General features: G+C 51.1%; 1 protein-coding gene across 1 annotated transcript; it reads left to right on the top strand.

The window, feature by feature from the left end:
• Nucleotides 1–3,280: 3,280 nt before the first annotated feature.
• Nucleotides 3,281–19,744, top strand: TMEM214 (transmembrane protein 214). The gene is made up of 17 exons (XM_028725335.2): nt 3,281–3,437; nt 5,119–5,351; nt 6,785–6,935; nt 8,445–8,579; nt 9,611–9,693; nt 10,073–10,178; nt 10,505–10,586; nt 11,129–11,230; nt 11,837–11,978; nt 13,139–13,230; nt 13,768–13,816; nt 14,974–15,087; nt 15,892–16,009; nt 16,719–16,815; nt 16,965–17,133; nt 18,018–18,169; nt 18,386–19,744. The coding sequence occupies exons 1-17, from the start codon at nt 3,323–3,325 to the stop codon at nt 18,510–18,512; spliced, it is 2,067 nt and encodes a 688-aa protein (XP_028581168.2). The 5' UTR covers nt 3,281–3,322; the 3' UTR covers nt 18,513–19,744.
• Nucleotides 19,745–20,841: the final 1,097 nt, after the last annotated feature.

The raw sequence follows: 20,841 nt of genomic DNA, 5'->3' as shown, positions 1-20,841 counted from the left end.
GTTTAGGGAAGTTTTTAAGATTTAATGCTGTATTGTTTTTAACACTCGACTGGGAGCTGCCCAGAGTGGCTGGGGAAGCCCAGCCAGATGGGCGGGGTACAAATATTATTATTATTATAATTATTGCAATGGGTGCAACAGGCAGAAAAATTAACTACGGCTCACCAGGGCTCTCGGCAATTTTCAGGTGGTCTCGGGGGGGGGGGGGAGAGGTTTTGGGAACCAAATGGTTAAGAAACTTAGTTGTCCCATCTTCAGCTCCGTGTGGCGTCCATCCTGTTGCTAAGGCATGGTAGGTTCTGCCAGTGCTGTGTGAGTTGGGACGGTGATCAAGTGGATCAGGCATGGTCCAGATGTAGAAATGGGATCGGAGGGTCCTTGCACAGAACGGATATTTATGTATTTTGCAAAGAAAAAACAACTATCCCACCAGTTGTTAGAGAAAATACCAAAATGATTATTGGTACCCCGGTTCAGTTGCCTCGGACGGTCAGTCAATCTGGACGTGAGTCAGATCAATTAAATGGTGTTTAATAAATAAATAAATTTTTATTTATACCCCGCCCTTCCGGGTTCAGAAAACCGGGCTCAGGGCAGCTAACAACAAATTTAAAACACTTAATTGATGCAACAAAAAACAACATAAAATACAGTATAAAATGTAAATAACAATAAAATTCAAAGTTCAGAAATCAATTTAGGGGAAATCCATCTAATAAGCATTAGATAATCCCCAGGGCTAGCTGGTTGAATTGGTCCTACTTGGGCCAGCGAGGAGACCAGGGGAGAATTAGCTGTGGGGTCTCAGAGCGGGTGAGGGAAGGGAAGGGAAATAAAAGATCTGGCTGAATTCAAATTAAAGGCCAGGCGGAATAGCTCTGTCTTACAGGCCCGGCAGAAGGAGGTTAAATCCTGCAGGGCCCTGGTCTCGTGGGACAGAGCGTTCCACCAGGTGGGAGCCATCACTGAGAAGGCCCTGGCCCTGGTGGAGGATAATCTGACATCCTTAGGGCCAGGGACCTTCAAGCTATTATTATTCATGGACCTTAGGGTCCTCCGCGGGGCAGACCAGGAGAGGCGGTCCCGTAAGTATGAGGGTCCCAAGCCACAAAAGGCTTGAAAGGTCAAAACCAGTTTATTAGCATTGCAATGCCAGCAACACGACATAGCTAATGGCCTCCGACGCTTACAAAGCATTTCTCTGCTGCTGTCTTGGCCGGCTTGCTCGGTGCAAGCTTTCTCACAATCCTTCTCAACGTACTTTGGCTATTCGGTTTTTTTCCATAACAAACAGAACACTAAGAAAGTATAGCACAGCATAGAATCAATAAAATTCATAAAACCTCTCCAAAATACATCACAACTCACTAGATCAGCACATGATGAAGAGAGCGAGATCACCCTTCAGGGAAAGGCTGGCTGGGGCCAGGTAGAGAGCTTGGTTTTAAATGAGAGCCCAGAGAGACAGAGGTCACAAGGGATACTGGTGAAATGGGGGGGACACGGAAAGCTGACTTGGGCCCACCTACACGTCCTCAATATTGCCTTCACTGGCTGGCAGGGCCCTCTCCGAGGCCGCCTGCAGGCGCTCTTGCACCGAGCTGTGACTCTTCCGTAAACCAGAGGGAAATGGTGATCTCTTGAGACACAAAGGACAGGGAAGGGGCAGGATGGAGCCCAACAAGCTAGAAATCCCCAAAGGGGTGGAATCAAGGTGGGTGGTGAAACTGGGCAGGTGCCCTCTTCCTCTATACTTAGGGGGCACAGGACTCTCCATGGCTGCTGACTGAGGACTGTGTTCCACCTCGAATGTCAAGGCAGCCATGATTCTGAATACCAGTTGCTGGTAGCCACAACTTTGTAGCAGGAGAGCATCTAGGGAGGCGTTTGGTGTTAAAGGAGGATAAGGAGATTGTGAAGGAGCGGAATGAGTTAAAAGAATCAAAGAATTGAAGAGATAATAATAATAATAATAACTTTTTATTTATACCCCGCCCTTTCTGGTTCAAAAACCGGGCTCGGGGCAAGTAACAACAAATTTAAAACACTTTAAAACACTTAATTATAAAAGCAGCTTAAAATACAGTATAAAAACATGAATGACAATAAAAATCAAAAATCAATTAGTTAATCCCCAGGGTTAGCTGGCTGAATTGGTCCTACTTGGGCCAGCGAGGAGGCCAGGGGAAAATTAGCTGTGGGGTCTCAGAGCGGGTGATCTTCATAAAAGGGGAAGGAAGGGGAATAAAAGATCAGGCTGAATTGAAATTAAAGGCCAGGCGGAATAGCTCTGTCTTACAGGCCCGACGGAAGGAGGTTAAATCCTGCAGGTCCCTGGTCTCCTGGGACAGAGCATTCCACCAGGTGGGAGCCATCACTGAGAAGGCCCTGGCCCTGGTAGAGGATAGTCTGACTTCATCAGAAAAACAATGTTTTTCTAGGTAATTTTTATAACACTCCCATTCCTTAGTGAACTTTTGGCTCATTCTATTCCTAACTGCGGGAGGCAGTGGAAGACAGGAGGGCCTGGTGTGCTCTGGTCCAGGGGGTCACGAAGAGTCGGACACGACTAAAAGACTAAACAACAACAATTCCTGATTGTTCCTGTCATTTTAGCCTGCTCAATGTATTCAAATAACTTTACTTGCCATTCCTCCTTTGTTGGGGTCTTTTCCCCCTTCCATTTTCTGGCAATGAGCATTCTTGCCAGATGGGCGGGGTATAAATAAGAAATAATAAGTAAGTTTTATTAATTTATTAATCAATTTATTATTATTATTATTATTATTATTATTATTATTATTATTATTATTATTGCCGCTGTGGCAATAATAATATCGCTCAGAAATAATAATAATAATAATAATAATAATAATAATAATAATAATAATAATAATAATAATAATATGGCTCAGAACATCTGCTGCTCCCTTGTCCTCTCGCAGCATCTCCGCCTTGGCCTCCCTCGCAGGGTTGTTGCGAAGAGCAGCAGGGCGCCCCCTGGCGGGGAGAAAAGCCGCGACCTGCAGGCCAGGAAACGGAGAGAGCCGCGGGCCGAGCGCCCCTAGCGGCGAAGGACGGAACTCCGCGGACTCTCCTTCCCTCCCTCCCTCCCTCTCTCTCCGGCGTCACGTGATCCCAGGGGGCGGGCCCGGCCGGGGACGTGGCAGAGCGTGCGGGCTGGAGGCGGGCGCCCGCGCGGCCAATCGGCGCCTGGGGGAGCCGCGCCAGGTCCCGCCTCCGCCCGCCCTGGCGCATGCGCGCCGCCCGCGGCTTCGGCGGGCCTCTCCGGCTGAGGCGGCTGAGGCGGCGGTTGGGCGCGATGGCGGCGGCGGTGCTGGGCCGCTGGGAGGTGGTGGGGAAGCCCGGCCGGAGGGGCGCCGCCGGAGGAGGAGGCCGAGGAGGAGGAGGCCCCTCGGGGCGGAAGGCGCTGGGCGGTGAGTGCGGCGTCGAGCCTCCCGGGCCCGCGGCAGGCTACCCTCACCGAGGGCGGGGCTGAAAGGGCCCAGGAGACCGGAAGGAGCGTCGCCACCTCCCTGGACACTGAGGTCCAGCGCCGAGGGCCTTCTGGTGGTTCCCTCCCTGCGAGAAGCCACGTTACAGGGAACCAGGCAGAGGGCCTTCTCGGTGGTGGCGCCTCCTCCCAGCAGATGTCAAGGAAATAAAGAGCTATCTGACTTTTAGAAGGCATCAGAAGGCAGCCCTCTTGAGGGAAGCTTGTAATGTTTAATAGGTTGTTGTATTTTAGTGTTTTGTTGGAAGCCACCCACAGTGGCTGGGGAAACCCAGCCAGATGGGCAGGGAATAAATAACAAATTTATTATTATTATTATTATTATTATTATTATTATTGGTGCTGACCTTGAAAGCCCTCAACGGCCTCGGTCCAGTAGACCTGAAGGAGCGTCTCCACCCCCATCGTTCAGCCCAGACACGGAGGTCCAGCTCCGAGGGCCTTCTGGCGGTTCCCTCCCTGTGAGAAGCAAGGCTACTGGGAAACAGGCAGAGGGCCTTCTCGGTGGTGGCACCCACCCTGTGGAACGCCCTCCCATCAGATGTCAAGGAAATAAAGAACTATCTGACTTTTAGAAGACATCTGAAGGCAGCCCTCTTTAGGGAAGCTTGTAATCTTTGATGGACTACTGTATTTTAATATTCTGTTGGAAGCCGCCCAGAGTGGCTGGGGAAACCAAGCCAGATGGGTGGGGTATAAATAACAAATTTATTATTATTATTATTATTATTATTATTGTTATTATTATTATTATTGCTGACCTTTAAAGCCCTCAACGGCCTTGGTCCAGTAGAACTGAAGGAGCGTCTCCACCTCCCTGGACACTGAGGTCCAGCGCCGAGGGCCTTCTGGCGGTTCCCGCAAGAAGCCAAGTTACAGGAATTAGACAGAGGGGCTTGGTGGTGGCCCCCGCCCTGTGGAATGCCCTCCCATCAGATGTCAAAGGCATAAAGACATCTGAAGGCAGCCGTGTTCAGGGAAGCTTTTAATGTTTGATGTTTTATTGTGCTTTTTAATATTCTATTAATGTTTAATAGGTTGCTGTATTTTAGTGTTTTGTTGGAAGCCACCCACAGTGGCTGGGGAAATGCAGCCAGATGGGTGGGGTATAAATAACAAATTTATTATTATTATTATTATTGGTGCTGACCTTTAAAGCCCTCAACGGCCTCGGTCCAGTAGACCTGAAGGAGCGTCTCCACCCCCATCGTTCAGCCCGGACACTGATGTCCAGCTCCGAGGGCCTTCTGGCAGTTCCCTCCCTGCAAGAATCGAGGTTACAGGGAACAAGGCACAGGGCCTTCTCAGTGGTGGCACCCACCCTGTGGAACACCCTCCCATCAGATATCAAAGAAATAAACAACTATCTGACCTTTAGAAGAAATCTGAAGGCAGCCCTGTTCAGGGAAGCTTTTAATGTTTAACAGACCATTGTATTTTAATACTTTGTTGGAAGCCACCCAGAGAGACTGGGGAAACCCAACCAGATGGGCGAGGTATAAATAATAAATTATTATTATTATATTAATATTATACCCCAGGGCAGGGGGCGGGGGCAGCTGCGCGTTCAGCCTGTGACGGCTCTCTCTGCTCTGGGCCCGCAGCTCCCTCGGCCGTGCCAGAGAGCCTCCTGGAGCTGCGCCTGGACAAGGCAGCGGTGACGTCTGGACGGCGGCGGCAGCAGAGCAAAGATGAGGTTCCACCTCCTATGCCAGGGCAGCCAGCGTCCAGGAAGGCCCCAGCCGGCGGCGGCAAGAGTGGCAAGAAGGCTCCACCCGGTGGGGACCAGGCGCCCAAGCAGGGCCGCTTCCGCAGCCTGGAGGACGCGCTCAAGGCGGTGAGTGGCTGGCAGGAAGGGGGATCTGTGGGCGCTGCTGCCTGCCCGGGACGGCAGCTGCGGAGAAGCCACGGGAGGTCATGGGGGACCGGAGGGGGGCAGGACAAGCTGCGCCGGGTGGCCGATGGGCCCCCAGCCCCCTTCCTTAACCTATTCTCTGCCCATGGCGAGGTCTGCCTACGGCAGGCATAGGCAAACTCGGCCCTCCAGATGTTTTGAGACTACAACTCCTATCATTCCTAGCTAGCAGGACCGCTGGTCAGGGATGATGGGAATTGTAGTCTGAAAACATCTGGAGGGCCGAGTTTGCCTATGCCTGGACTAGGGCGAGGCCGGCGGAAATGCTCCCGTCCTTCTCTGCTCCATCCAGGCCGGCGGGGCTGTCCTGCTCCAGGGCTTCTTCTCCAGCAGCGCCCACCCCATCGTTTTAAATACTGTCTTGATTTGTCAGCTGCCTTGAGTTTCTTTTGATGAGGAGGCAGGCCATCATTCCTAAAAAGTATCCAGAATTGCTATGCTGGCTGTTTCACCTAGCTAGAGAAAGGAACTTTAGAAGAAACCACGAGTTGTCAATATGTGCAGAAAGGTCTCCTCCTCATCCCAGGTATCTAGGACTGTTCTTTGAACTGTTTCCATGAAGGGACTGTGCCTTTCGCCAGCCTTTGCATTGATGCTGGTGTCTACCTCATGCACAGCCTTTAGCTTCAGAATAAATAGTAATAGTCTAAAAAGGCAACTTGTGTATTTTTTTTATTTTGGAGGGGGAGTCCTAAACTTTGCCTTCCTCAATATACGAGCTGGAAATGTGTTGCCTCCTTCCTGTGTCTTTTCCTAGAATTTGGAAGGTGAAGTACAGAAAATGCATCTCTCGTTCATGTAGACTAGGGACCAGCTTTAAGCTGCAGAAGGAGGGAAGCAAGCAAGCAAGCAGTGCTCTAGGGACCCACTGCCTCCCTCTCCCCCCTTGCCTAGGGGAGGGGGCAAGCAGCTGACAGTCCTTCTGAACATTTAATGGGCTCTCCACTTGGTGCATGGATGGGATGCTGGAGAAAGAGCCTTTGGCTGATAGGTCATGACCTCTAAAGGAGAGGCAGGGTCCAGTCATTTGACTGACCCTTGAAGGAACCAGCAGTGGAGCATTTCTCCTGCATGCTGAAAGTTTAATCCCCGACACCTCAAGCTAAATGATCATGTCAAACATCTTTCTCTGCCTGAGACCCTGGAGAGCGACTGCCAAAGAGGGCAGATGGACAGACAGGATAAGACAGCTTCCTCTTTCCCTTGGGGGCCAATGGAGTTGAGGTGGGACTCCTTGCCTGAGGGGCAGCCACTTCCGTTTGTGGTTCCAGAAACAGCCCAAATGTGCCCTGCTAAGGTGGGGAGGGGTGGGCCTTCCCTTTGCAGCAGCTCAGCTAACTCTTCCCCACCCCCAGCTTGATTTGTCAGAACTCCAGAAGGAGCTGGACAAAAGCTTGAGCATGTTCCCCGAGAATCCTTCTGTGTGGGTCAAAGACCTGGCTGGATATCTGAACTACAAGCTGCAAGCTCCAAAGAGCGACCCCACCCTCAGCCAGCACCCTCATGGTAAGTGTTGCCTTGGAAAGTGCCTTTCTATCAGTTGTGCGTGTGTCTGAGAGAGAGAGAGAGAGGCCATCTTGCTCGCTTGAACACCCAGAGCACCTGTCCTGCTGTGGGCTTGGTTTGGGGCCTTGGCAGCTGCTTGCACAACATTCAGACTTTCTAGTTCAGTGATCACAGAGGGAGAAACGTGAGTAAGCTCCTGTCAGCAGGATTTTGAATTCTGCAGTTAGAAAACCTCACGCTTGTAAATTGGGTGGGAAATTGCCAGCATTTGAATGCTGCATGGATTTGTATGGTTTTGCTAGGAATCTTGTTCTTTAGAATTTGGAAATTTGTTCTCTGTTTTTGGAGGACTGCAGAAACAAAAGTAATACCTGACATTTTTGTGCAGCAGTGACACCAGCAACAGAGTTTTTGCAGGCAAGGAGAGGGTTGTATGGGTTGTGACCCCTTGAATTCTAAACCAGAGTCTCACTTCTTCATATACCTGAAAACACACTGGTGGTTTCTTTCTTACTCCTTTTAAAAGAAGATAAATTCTCAGGGTTGCTGATGATGTGTCCTACACTCTGTCACACAGACTTTTTTGTGCCTCCTGGATGAGGAATGTGGGCTTGGCTGCCTGATTTGGCCTGGGCAGGGAAAAGCCCAGGAGAGAGAGAGGGGGCGGGGCGAGGTCTCCTCCCAGCCATTCCCTCTGAGCTTGTGCTTAGAGAAGCAAGTCTCATAACCACGGCATGTTCAGTTCCTGCTCAGAATGCCTTTCTCGCCCTTTTCTGACCCAAGGGAGGGTGAAAAGCAGCTCCTCTCTTTCCTGCCAATATGCCAAGTAGCTGGAAGCCAAGCAGGGGTGTTATGGGCAGAGTCTGCTGCTTTGGCTTGCGAAGGGTGTCAGGTGCCGAATGCTCCCAGCGTGGCTTCACAATGCTGCCTTTGTCTTCAGCATTTCCCAGTGGCGTTTGGCAGCAGGGCAGAGGCCAGAAGATCCAAAGATGCTCTTCCCGACTCCACAGGGATGAAGAGGCTGGCTTTGGCAGTTGGGCAGCATCCTGGGCTGGGGCCTTGCAGACTTTGGTGGTCGCTTATTTCCTTTTCATTCCAAGGGCTCTTATACTCGTCCTCCTGATCAGAATGTATCTCTGCTCCAAAACCCAGGACCCCTTGACAGACTCACCAATATTTGAATTGTGGTCGACTTTAGAGCTCTGGCAAGGTGGCTTCAGCATTGGCTTCTGGCTTTGCGCTGGTGAAGAAGCAGCTGTGCCTGGTTTGGTTCTCGTAGGGCAGGCCAGTCACCTCTGCACAGTTCTCTCCACGTTATCCTTGTGCTGCCAAGGTAGAATTCTGAACTGGGGCTCCCCGAGAGTCTGCTGAAGCCGCAGTTTTGAACTGCTCTGCTGTTTAGGGATGTGGCTTCCCACCTGTGCTTTACTCATGGGAAAGTTGTTGCAGCAGTGAGGGCTAACGAAAGCCAGCCCTTCCTTCACACTGCCACCTTACTTTTGGCTGCAGACTATCCCTACTGCCTTGTGAACAAAGAGCTGAGGAGCACCATCAAGTCTTTGCTGTCGAAATCGGCGGGTGTCCTGGAGCTTTTCTTTGACCACTGTATTTACACAATGTTGCAAGAGCTGGACAAGACTCCTGGTGAGTGTGAAGTGCAGCCCAGTAAACCAGCCGTTGGGTCAAAGGTTCTGCCACACGTGCTCCCTTGAGGGCAGAGAGCAGTTGAGGGAAACTACAGTCATACCTCTTGTTGCGTTTGCTTAATGTTGTGGCTTTTCGGGTTGTGTATACTTCTGGGTTTCACCGCATGCACAGAAGCGCTCTATCACACTCTGTGCTTGCGCAGAAGTGCCACTTTAGTTGCAGACTTTTTGGGGTGCGAATGGCACCCCGGAACGGATCGTGTCCACAACTAGAGGTACCACTGTATTTGTACACAGGGCCCTGGTGGGTGCTGCATGTACCTCAAGGCAGTTTATGTGCTGGAAGTGGCACTAAAAGTGACCAGGGCTGCCCACTGAGGTTGTGAACAAACCTGATTTCACACCCACCTAATTCTTAATGCTGTTACCCTAAAGGCTGCAGCAAGGAGGTGAAAAGCCTCTGGTGAAGCTGTGACTTTTGTGGTGAGGTATTGAAAGATGGGGAGCAGCAGGGCGGAGGTGTGTGGGGTGGAGACCTGAGGGGACCCCAAGGGGGAAAGAGGTGCCAGCTGCGATACCTACATTGTAGGGGGTTGGACTAGATGACATGTGAGGTCCCAACCCTGCAGTTCTGTACTCTGGCTCCATGGGCCAGCAAGATAATTGGGTGAGAGGCAGCAAATTAAAGTCAGACCTACATTAGTGAACAAGCATGGTGCTGGCTGTGTTCTTATAGGGGACTTCAAGAGGGGATTGGGTCATTTCCTGGAAGAGGATTGGGGGCCACAGCAAGGACTATGGGCTCTAAAGCTGTTGCTTCTGCCACTCTATATTGTATTGAGTGAAGCGGGACACCAGGGGGACACGCATGCCCAGGTGGGCCTCTGTTCCTCTCCTCCCGCTCTGATCCCACAGCAGCCACATAGATTTGCCAGGAGCCCAGTGTGTGATGGAGTCTGTGGCGTGCAAGGGCTCTGGGCCCCAGGCTGAAGAGCCCTCACAGTCTTCCTCGCCATCCTTGTCTTTCAGGGGACTCCCTGCACGGCTACAGGATCTGCATTCAGGCCATGCTGATGGACAGGCCTAAAGTTGCCACCATGAACTTGAGCAAGGTGGGTAGCTGCAGTTGCCCCGTCTAACCTGGAGAGGCAGCCCTCTGTCCCTCTCCAAGGTACCAAGGTTTCCCAAAGTTCCTGGTATATTTTACTGAGACAGGTAGTAAAAGTGGAAGCTATCATCTGCGGAACAGGAAAGCATACTCTTGCCCTGCATGCGCATGAAACAGGGCCCCTCCCTCCCCGACCCCCCTTTCCCTGTGCTGGGAGTCCCAGCTTCAGTCCCTCACATCTCATATCCCAGAGAGGTCAGGAGCTGATGTTCTGTGCTAGAAGGCTCCCGCTGCTTGCGAGGGAGCATTGTCGCTTTGGCCCCCTTTCCCACTGGGCTCTGTGCCGAGAGTTAATCCTGCCGTCTTTCCCTTTTCCACTTCAGTATCTTGAGCTGCTGAGCTCCCATCAAAGCCGTCCGGCCAAATGTCTCACGATCATGTGGGCCTTGGGTCAAGCTGGGTTTACTGATCTTACAGAAGGACTTAAAGGTGAGGGTGGCAGCAACCTTTTCCTTTTTTTAATGTATATGATGATAAACACTTTGGAATATTTTTGGAGACTTAATAAAAATGATATGGGGGGGGGGGAGGGCTGATCAGAAGCTAGAAGGAGCTGCTCCAGCCCCTTGAACGGTGATGCCCTCTTCTCAGCCTGCCCCAGACCCTCTGGTGGTGTGGCTCAAGAGCATGTTGCGTGGCCTGAAGGCACATGGAGCAGCTGCCTTTCTGAAGCTCAGCAGCCCTGAGCTCCATCCTCGAACGAAGGCAAGGGCAGAAATGTAACGCTGCTGCTCTCCCAACTCTTTTCTCCACAGTGTGGCTCGGCATTATGTTCCCTGTTCTGGGAATCAAATCTCTCTCCCCCTACGCCATTGCCTACCTGGATCGGCTGCTGTTGTGAGTTGCCATGTCCTTGTTTGTTTGTTTGTTTGTTTGTTTGTTTATTCAGCAGGGTTCCAAGTCTCCCCCCCCCCCCCCGTGCGATTTGACATCTCTGAAGCCTCTGGGAGCTGTCATAGGGAGATTTGGAGCAAAGTGTCCTCAATATGCAGATAACACTCAGCTCTATCTCTCGGTTCCATCAGAATCAGGAGAGGCAGTTAAGGAGTCAGAGCAGTGCTTGGAGGTTCAGATGGGTTGGGTGTGGGCCAGTAAACTGCTGCTGGATCCCAAAAGGCAGCTGTGCTGCATGCCCTGGGTTCTCATGTCTGGAAGGCGGCCTCTGGAAGGGGCAGCCTGGGGTGCTCCTGGGTTCAACAGCAAGAGGAAGTCAGCCAGGGATGGTGGGCACAAACAGGGCAGGTTTGGTTTTCCTGCAGTATAGCCCTTCGAGGTAGGCCTGTGGAGGCCCTTGTTCCAGCACGGGGAGCGGAGGCGGAGTTTGTAATGAAGTGGGAGTGGCTTTCCCCAGCTGACAGGCGTTGCTTTTTCCTTGGCAGGATGCATCCCAACTTGACCAAAGGCTTTGGTATGATAGGACCCAAAGACTTCTTCCCTCTCATGGACTTTGCCTTCATGCCCAACAACTCTCTATCCCCCAGGTATGACACCTAAAGGGAGACCGGCTCACAGTGCATGTAGGGGAAGAGTTAGAGCCCCACCCCATTCCTGGGGAGACTGGGGGGGGGGTCGTGCCCACTTTGGAGTGCCTCTGTTTGCACAGAAATTGTTTTTCAGTTGCTTTGAGATGTTTCCTAGGAAGCAGTTCATACATGAAGTGAATAACAGGGAGATACAGAAAAGCCTTTTTTCTGCAGGCTGCCTCACATCTGAGCAAGTTTCCTTTCCTAACCTAAACCCTTGGTAGTTTAGGCAGCATTTTAAAAACCCTGCTGTTAGCATAGAATTCAACTGGTGTTACGGTTAGAGTTCAGTTTTGATACTTTAATAGCTTTCAAATTGACGCTTCTAGTTTACACAACAGGTTACGAACTGGCTCAAGCCAAATTTAAAATAAAATGTTGAACTCAGGCCCCCAACAGTAACTGTACAAGCTGTGCGTTTCTTCCAGAGGATGCAAATGTATTCGCTGTATAGTTTAGGGCAGTATTAACAGATACAACTATTTATATAAAATCCAGGCAGAACTGTGTGTGCACATGTAAAAATACAGCAGTTCGTATGCAGCAAACGTTCTTTCTCCCCAGCCTGCAGGAGCAGCTGCGCCAGTTGTATCCCCGCCTGAAAGTCCTGGCCTTTGGGGCTAAGCCTGAGACCACGCTGCACACCTACTTCCCTTCCTTCCTCTCCAGAGCCCTGCCCAGCTGCCCCTCTGATATGCAGAAAGAGGTGAGGAGGGGGCAGAAGGGGGGGTGGCCTTCCTCGAGCATCTAGTGGGGCTGCCACATTTAGACAACAACTGAGCTAGACTGAGGAGTTTAAAACCTCTGGATGAAAAGGTTCCCCCAGTTTGTTGAGTCAGAGGATCTATTTTGGGTGTTAATTCCCCCCAGTGCCAAACCCATGGGCGGCAGTTCTTCTGATAAACTGGGCGTCTCTCTCTCTCTCTGAAATAGGAGGGGGTGTCTGCTGGGCCCTCCTTGGGAGGCTCAGCCCCAGGGTTTTCCTGGCTCTTCCAGTCCCCTTTCTCTCCCCCTTGCTGGGCTGCCAAAGTGTGGGTTGGAATCCAGGTAGACTGGAAAGGTGCAGGACCCTCCCTCAGCCCCCGAGAGACTGGAATGCAAGCAAACTAGTTTTGTTTGTAGCTAATGTGGCAGCCTTCAATTTCCCATCTCTTCTGGAGGAATTAAATGTCCTATTAATGATCTAAAAAACAAGGAAAACATGTTTTAGCTTGGGAACCATGGCTATTGCTGAGGTGCAGATTTTTGCAAATATAATTGATTGGCATCCATGCGGTTGACTACAGCTGCTTTTAACAGGGCCACAGTATCATTGAATCAGAGCCCAGGGCAGTTCAAGGCAGGTGCTTACGACTTGGCGTTAGGTGCATTGCCGACTCTGGCTTTGTCTTGGGCAGACAGAGGTGCCAGGGATGGAAGCTGGGGCATTTTGTGTGCTATGCAGGTGCGAGCGATGAATGGCTCCCTCCCTCTCCCTCTGCTGCAGAGACAGGTGTGCAGCAGCCAAATGATGCTTTCAGATAGACACACACACACACACACACACACTCTGTGACACCCAACCCCACTGCTTTGAACTATAGCCTCCTTTCTCTCTGTCTGGAACCATTAGATGGGGAGGAACCTCTTTGGGCCTCCTAATGCAGCACTGAGAGCCAGAATAGGAAGGAGGGCTCACCCCAAAGGCAGTTCCAGAAAGAGGGGAGGCTGTAGGGAAGGCACCCCTTCCTGACCCCAATTGGGATCAATAAGTGGGGCACAAGGAATGTCATAAATCTGCCTCGCTATCTTGAAGTCTTCAGTCCTGTGGCTGCTGCTGTTTGGCCATTAGACTCCTGGGACCAATTCTGCTTTTGTCCCGTACAGCTGCTCAACTGCCTGGCCGAAGGCCTCCGCCTGGATCCCCTCAGCTTCAATGTCTGGAGGCAGCTCTACATCAAACACCTCCCACAGTCAAGGTGAGACTCGGCAGGGATGCTTCCCCACTGCATGCCCTGCTTGATGGTTTGGAAACCTGCAGGATACCAATCCTGCTTACAATCGTGGTGGTTGAACGTCCGCTTGAACTTTTTGGAAAGGCTGTGCTTCGAGCCCTCGTGGTGAAATGACGCAAAGTCCGTCAGGGAGCGGAGGAGCCTCCCCTGTTTTGCAGGGAGAGCAGTGGGGTGTCTCTCTTTGGGAAGGTGCATGCAACAGTGAGCCAGTGTGGTGTAGTGGTTCAGAGTGGTGGACTCATAATTTGGGGAACTGGGTTCGCTTCCCCGCTCCTCCACATGCAGCTGCTGGGTGGCCTTGGGCCAGTCACACTTCTTTGAAGTCTCTCAGCCCCACTCACCTCACAGAGTGTTTGTTGTGGGGGAGGAAGGGAAAGGAGATTGTTAGCCGCTTTGAGACTCCTTAAAGGGAGTGAAAGGCGGGATATCAAATCCAAACTCAAAAAACAGGCCAGGCTCTGCAGAGATCCTTGAGCTAATGCCTTTGCTTTGTTTTCCCAGCCTGCTCCTGAATCACTTTGTGCAGACCTGGGACAGCACTTCCAAAAAGGTTTGTGGCTCCTGCCTCTTGCTTGAAGCAGTAGTTTGTACGCTAGGGGTAGACAACACGGATGAATTAATGGCCTGTCTACCTGTCCAGGCCAGTGCTAGGCAGCAGTCCATCCCCAAAGGCTGCTCCATTGCTAAGGTTCAGTCGTTCCAGCTCATCACAGCTTGTGCTTCCTGCTAGTTCTGTTTTGTTTCTGAGGTTTTCTATCCCCCATGAGCTGCATGGACAGGATGAGTTTGAACTCTGAAAGGGATCCTGCTGCTGCCCACGTTCTCCATAGTTTGCATCGGGTTCAGAGCAGGGCCTGGGAGGTGTCCATCTGGCTTGAGTGGGGCTCAAGCAGGGGGGATTGGATTTAAATCAAATCAGTTTAAATCGCTAGTCAGTAAGGCTTGATTTAATTATTATTTTTTTTACTGAAAGACGACTCCTTGCTGGTATACTCTTAATATCTACAACCAGATGAAGGTTTCATTTTTGGAATAATAAATTTTCAGAGTAGTTTTTGCAATTCTATCAAAAATTACTGATTTGGTTATACTGTTAGAAATACATAGACAGATAATTATGAAATTATTGTGAGGTTTAATAAGTTAACTGTTTATATTTGGACAACTTTTCTGCTGTACTTTATTGGAAGGAGAAAAACAATCATTTCCTTAATAACAATTTAAACCATTTATTTAACTAAAACAATAACATTATAGCATATGTATCCATGTTTGTTAACTGATGTGGTTAAACAATTATTTTTTTTTAAAGAAAACTTAGACTGACTGAGTTTTAGTACACATGAAAAACTTAAAACAAATCCTTTGAATAGCCTTTGGACTAAAATGTAACTTAAATAGAAAATTATCTTTAAAAAGATTTTTCCTCCAAAAGCATTTTATTTTAAAAATCTGATTTAAATAAAAAAAAGGGGGGGTTAAAAGAAAACATTGATTTTTATCCACCCTGGGCTCAAGGGTGGGGTGCAGAGAGGCAAGGCCCCCGACAGGTGAGGGGAGTGGGGAGGGCAACAGAGCACCTGGCTGTCTGGCCCTTCATCACCCCCCCCCCATTCCTGCTGCTTCTGTTGGGTTGCAACCATCCCGGTGTGGTCCAAGGCTCACCTGTGGCTTTGTGGCGGTGTTTGTGGACCGTTTCTCTTCCAGGTGCGGAAATCTTTACAGGAAACAGTTCATTCGTTCAAAGTCACGAACGAGGAACTGAGCATGAAAGGACCAAACAGCGAACAGGATGTTGCAGCTTGCAGAGCTGCCTGCAAGGTATTGTTATTATTTATTCAGTTTGTATACCTCCCTCCATCTGTAGATCTCAGGGCAGTTCAGAACATAAAATTATAGTATAAAAACACAAAGTACACCATAAGAACAGGAAGAAAAACAAACCCCAAATCTCTCCTCCCACAACACATTTCAAAGGGTGTCGGGTGTTTTTGCCTGGTGTATAATGAAGGCACCAGCCGAACGTCCCTGGGGAGAGCATTCCACAAATGGGAAGCCACCGCAGAAAAGGCCCTTTCTTGTGTTGCTGCCCTCTGGACTTTCCTTGAAGAAATTACACAAAGAAGGGCCTCGCAGGATGATCTCAAGGTCCGGCTTGGTTCATATGGAGAGAGGCGGTCCTTGAGGTATTGCTATCCTGAGCCTTTTAAGACTTTATACGTCAAAACCAGCACTTTGAATTGGCAGCCAGTGCAGTCGGACCAGGATCAATGTAATATGCTCAAACCGTCTTGCCCCGGTGAGCAACCAGGCTGCCCAATTTTGCACTAGCTGAAGTTGCTGAACCGTCTTCAGAGGCAGCCCAACGTAGAACGTATTGCAGTAATCTAACGTAGAGGTTGCCAGGGCATAGACAACAGAAGTTAGGCTGTCCCTGTCCAGATGGGGGCACAGCTGGGCCACAGATGGAAGGCACTCTGGACCACTGAGGCCACCTCAAGCGACAGCAAAGGATCCAGAATAATCTCCATCCTTGGGGATGGGTGGGTGGGGGACCCGGTGGGCTAGCCATCTGCATCCCGGAGATTCTCCTACCTGTTTCCTCTCTTTGTGTTTCCCCTTCAGAACCTGCTGCTGAAGATGAAAGCCAGTGGCCTTCCTTGGGCTCGGCTGCTGCTGGTCGCCTTGGTATTCACTGCGGGGTTCCTAATGCATGACATCAGGACTCATGGCTCCTTTGAAGGTGAGGCTCTGCCCCTGGAGGAAAGGGAGGTGTTGCGTTCCAAGGGCAAGGAAAGATTGGACCCTGATTAATAAAATGCACACGAGGCTTGGCCAGCAAGACTCTGGGAGGCAGTGCGAATAATCCTCTGTCACATCCTGGCCCAGGTCCCTTTAATAACAAAAGAACTTTTAGCGCAGCGCTTGTAAGAACCAATCAGATGTCCTCTGAGCATTTCAAAAACATCCCCACGTGGGATAAAGTCAGATCAGAGAAATCCTTGTAACTACAAAGAAACTATTTCCTACTTGAGCATGCATACATAGTTCAGAGTAAATAAAATAGGAATCAAGGAGGAATGCTTTTGGGAAACTCCAAAGGTCATAAACAACAGTAAACAGGAAAGGAAGGACAGGTAGTATTTACCATCTCCAACTTCCTGGCCCTTAAGATCTACCTAAAGATTAACAAACTACATCAAAGTTACATCACAGCTACCTTCTACCTTTATGGCTCAGGAGGCCTGGTGAAGCAACCAGTCTGTGTTTAGAATGCTTATACGTGCCTGTCAGGCAGAGAAAATGAACAGTAGAGAAAATGGGCAGAGATGCAGAGGCTTATGGGATTTAATCAGAAATTATTGTCAATGAATCAAGCCCAGTCAAAGCAATGCTTTCATCGCTGACACAATGTCAGCAGCCCACTCAGGGGAGCATGTTGTGTTTTCCAGCTTCTGCCTCGGCTCAGGTGCTCCGCTCTTCTGGCATCCTCTCCGCATCTCAGCAAGCCTGGAGCAGAGTTTCCCACTTCTCTGGGGAAGGGTACAGGTCAGTGGTTTGCGCTGGTGCTCCTTCGGCAGGGAGGCCCCCTCCCTTCAAGGGGGACCAGCGCAGAAGAGCGCTTTCCCTCTGGGCGGCCCTTGGGAGGGAGCCTGTTGCCAGGGTCTCATCCTGCTGCCGCCCCTTGTTCCTTGCAGCTGGCTGGAAGCAAACATGCCTCTCTACTACTCTCGCGTGGCCACCGTGCTGGGACCCAACCTGGAGCTGGTGTGGGCAAAGACAAACGAAACGGCCGCCTATATCTCTGGGAAGTGCTCAGCTCAACTCACCTGGCTCAGTGACAACCTCCCCAGGTTCATCGAATGGGTAAGGGTGGGGCTCGCCGGAGGCAGGGAAGGCGAGATGGGTTGGGGTGTCAAAGGAGAGAGGCGGGCATCAGCGGAGAGGGTTGTTGAAGGTGGTAGTGAGATGCAAGCCCTGACAGTGGACTTCCCAAAAGAGGCATCTGATCATTGCCTCCTCTTAAGGGGGTCAGCAGCAGACGAGGCAAGGCAGAGTTCTGTGCCGAGAATGAGCCAGGCAGATGGTTGCCCCACTTTCAGAGCCAGGCTGTGAACTGTCAAGCGATGTCTTTGTTTTGGGCTGGTTTTAACCTCTCTAGGCCATCAACCATTTATCTGCTAAGCTGGAGGGTGGGAAAGCCAATTCACTGGCAAGCACCCTCTGCATCGGCCCATTCACCTGGGTCCATAGGCCCCAGTTCTGCGTATGTGGGCAGTGCCGCTGAGGAAATACAGCTGCAGAGGTATCCGCCACTCCATTGAGTAGCAAGAACGGGCAGAAGCTGTGAGGAGGTGGCGGCAGTGGCAGCTGAAGGCCCTTGACCTGAGCTCCCTTTGCAGAGAAGCCAAATATTGCTCCCAGTATTTTCAGGGTCTGTCCGCCTGCCTGCCTGCCTTTCTCTTTCCCACCCCATCCCTGGGTCCTTTTTCCCTGTAAGTTCCTTAAGGGGATCTGGACCTGTGCTTATGGTTCCCCATCTGCTGGTGGCCACCCTGTTCTCTTTGGCATATGAATCAAAAGGAACTGTGGCCTGTCCCTAATTGAGGAACAGGGATCTGGGCCCTGCCCGCCTTCTAGCTAGGAGTGTTCCAGTTTCTAGGGTGTGTCTGGCCAGCCACAGATTCTCTGCCTAGCAAGGGCAGGGCTGGCACTTGAGCCTGGCTGAGCCGCCTCCTCTTCTCTGCCAGCTCCAGACCCGGGTTCCAGATTCTGTGCTGCAGGGGGCGGAATACCTCAAGGAGCTGCTGCTTTTCCTCATGCGGAACTACTTCCTGCCTGCTGTGGACTACGTTGCTGGGTCCCTGGAGGGGGCCTGGAAACTCTGGGTGGCTTCCTGCAAGTGAGTATGGTCTGCGCACAGAATCCTTGGTGCCACACAAAGCAGGCAGCAGGGGCTGCTTGACTGCGGAAGAGAAGTAGGAATAGAAGAGCACCGAATGGGGAGGGGGAACCCACTTCAGGTTCCCGGGTGGGGGTCCAAACTGCTTGGAGACAAAACAAGGCATGTCCAGGAGGCCTCGAAGCATGCATGCTCACCCTCTGCTCTCTCCTCCAGTGGCGAAGGGTCCTGGGAGTGCTTGCGGAAACATGTGACCAGCCTCAGCCATTCCTCTTGGACGTACCTGCAAGACACCACCGTGGCCATCAGAGACTGGGCTCTGGCCATTGTCTCCGGGCACTAGGCAAGGCCCAGGGCTCAGGAGCTGGGCGTGAGGTCTGGGTCACTGCTCTCCCATTGCTGCTGGCAGCAGGATGTGCCAACTCACTGTTCCGCGGGCAGAGGAACAAAGCGAGGGGCAGCCTCCACCTCTGACTTGCCGCTGAAGCCCAGCAGGCCGGAAGCCTCCCAGCTCCCCACCCACTGTGCGGTCGTTCTTTGTCTCCACTCCAGCCTTGCTGAAAAAGCCAGTTGTCTGCTGCCTGTCTGATGGACTGCACCGGGCGGGAGGCAGCAGTGCACACCCAGGAAGCGGCCCCTCTGCCCATCGGTGGGCAAGCACTTTCTGTATCCTACGTTCAGTGCTGTTACCCCAAATAAATAGGTTGCTGGGGCAGTGACCCCCTTCCCTATCCCTCTGTGCATGGAGCGCCTGCTGCTGCTGCTGCTGCCCTCAGCCTTTTCTCTGCGGCTCCTCCAACTGCCCCTGGCAGCTCCAGCCAGTCTCAAGGGCTGGTGCCTGCCTGGGACCCACCTTGCCAGTCTCCCACCCAGCACCCTGTGGCCTGAGCAGAGGCTCTGGGGGCATTTCCCCGAGCCGTTAAGCTGCCCCCTTCTCTCAGGTGACTGTGAGTCTTCGCCTTCCCCCAAAGAGCTGCCTTTGCCTTATCGTGGACCCAGGAGGGGAGAGCTCATATTATGCAGCAGGGAGCGCTCATGACTGCAGGGCCCAGAGAGGAGGAACAGGGCGGAGGGGAGAGAGGGCTGGTCAGCTAGGCTGGTAGATCCCACCTCTCAAGGAAGGGCTGCCACTCCTCTTGCAAGTTCCATAAAGAACAACTGTGCCACCTCCTGGCTTGAAGGAAAACTAGCTTAGTTGGGGTCTCTCTTTCGCCTTCTGTAATGCCCACTCCTTGGTCTCTTCCCAGGGCCTGTGTGTGGCCTTGAAGTCTGTGTTGTGACCCTGTTCCCAGCATGCCCTGAATACCTTGAGTTGCCCTCCTCTCTCCCAGCCAGGCATAAGGACGAGCCCTTATTTGGGAGGGCACAGTGGGAAATAGTGGGTCAGAAGCAGCAGCTCCTGCTCAGCAGGTGCTGCGTCAGTTGCCAGACCCATGTGGGGACTTGGGATCTGGCTGCTTTGCCCCAATTACATTTCTCTCCTTGGTGCAGCCAGACTTCCAGAGGTGATGGGACCCTGTCATGACAATGGTGTGCGGCTTTTGTCATGTGCAATAAAGGAAATATCTTTGGTTACATGCTGTGCTTCGATGATTTCTCTTTGCTGTGAGACCTTTTTTGCTGGGCTTGGCCCCAGTTCTTTAATATTAAACATATTTATAAGTTGCTTTTTAGGGCAAAGCCTAGTATTTGGGGGGGGGGGGGATGACTGAGCATCATGGCCAGTGGTTGAGGCAGTGGGAGATCCAGTCTAATGACTGGTGGGGAATGGGGGTTCTCCCCCACACTCCTGTTTCTTGTCCCTGTGGAATTGGGTCTATAGAGAAGCAGGAAGAAAACCATCAGCTGCTTCCCTGAAAACAAGCTGCCTCCCTCGTCATCTATCCCATGCTGGGGGCAGCGGGGTCCAAAGGAAGCTGATGATGCTGGTACGGCTAAAATCTGGGTGCGGGGCTACTCTGCCACCTAGCTCGTCGGACTAAGTCCGCGGGTCCCTGTGGAAGAAAATGAGCTCAGCTGGAGACAGGAGCAAGCTGCAGAAGATCCAAGTTTATTGCTCGCTGAGCCAGCTCTGCAAAGCGAATGCATGGTTCTGATTGGGTAGAACGCAGCCATTGAAAGGAATAGGGAATACAGCTTCGTACGGTCAACCCACAGTAAAGATAGAGCGGGAAAGAGGCATAAGAATTTGGGCTTATTTCGCCCGTAATAGCGGATCGGTGTAGGAAAGGCACTTTATTTATGGGGCTTGGGGTAGAGTGTGGTGCTTGTGTAACGGTGTGGGGGCTTCTCTGGTCCACTTTTGTTCACTGTTTAACAAATCTCTGCTCTAAACTCTTTGATTTGCTCATCAAACAATTGCTGAAGAATGCCAATAGTCAATGGAATGTCTGATGATGTATTGGCCATACTGAATATTCCTGGTCTTATTAACAATTCAGTCTGCACCTTAAGATCTTTACAACTTTATCTTTTATCAAACCACATTCCTTTTATACAGATGAAATGTGACATAGAAAAATTATGTTCAGTTCAAAGGCAACACTTTTGTTGGGAAAACAGAATGAAAAAATAAAGATGCTTGGCATTCAGAACTTCCTTGATTGCTTAAAACTTTAATGGTTGAAACAATTAGAACGTGCATTTTGTTGCCCCACCCCAGATGTAAAATT

Source organism: Podarcis muralis, chromosome 3 (genome assembly GCF_964188315.1).
Source record: "Podarcis muralis chromosome 3, rPodMur119.hap1.1, whole genome shotgun sequence".
Lineage (NCBI taxonomy): Eukaryota > Metazoa > Chordata > Lepidosauria > Squamata > Lacertidae > Podarcis > Podarcis muralis.
The sequence above is the reverse complement of the archived record's forward strand: the minus strand, read 5'-3'. Positions and strand labels throughout refer to the sequence as shown.

Coding starts and splice junctions, on each gene's coding strand:
- TMEM214 (XM_028725335.2), top strand. CDS start 3,323: ATGGCGGCGGCGGTGCTGGGCCGCTGGGAGGTGGTGGGGAAGCCCGGC. Junction 13,231..13,767: donor AAACACCTCCCACAGTCAAG/GTGAGACTCGGC, acceptor TTGTTTTCCCAG/CCTGCTCCTGAATCACTTTG. Junction 16,816..16,964: donor TTCTCTGGGGAAGGGTACAG/GTCAGTGGTTTG, acceptor TGTTCCTTGCAG/CTGGCTGGAAGCAAACATGC.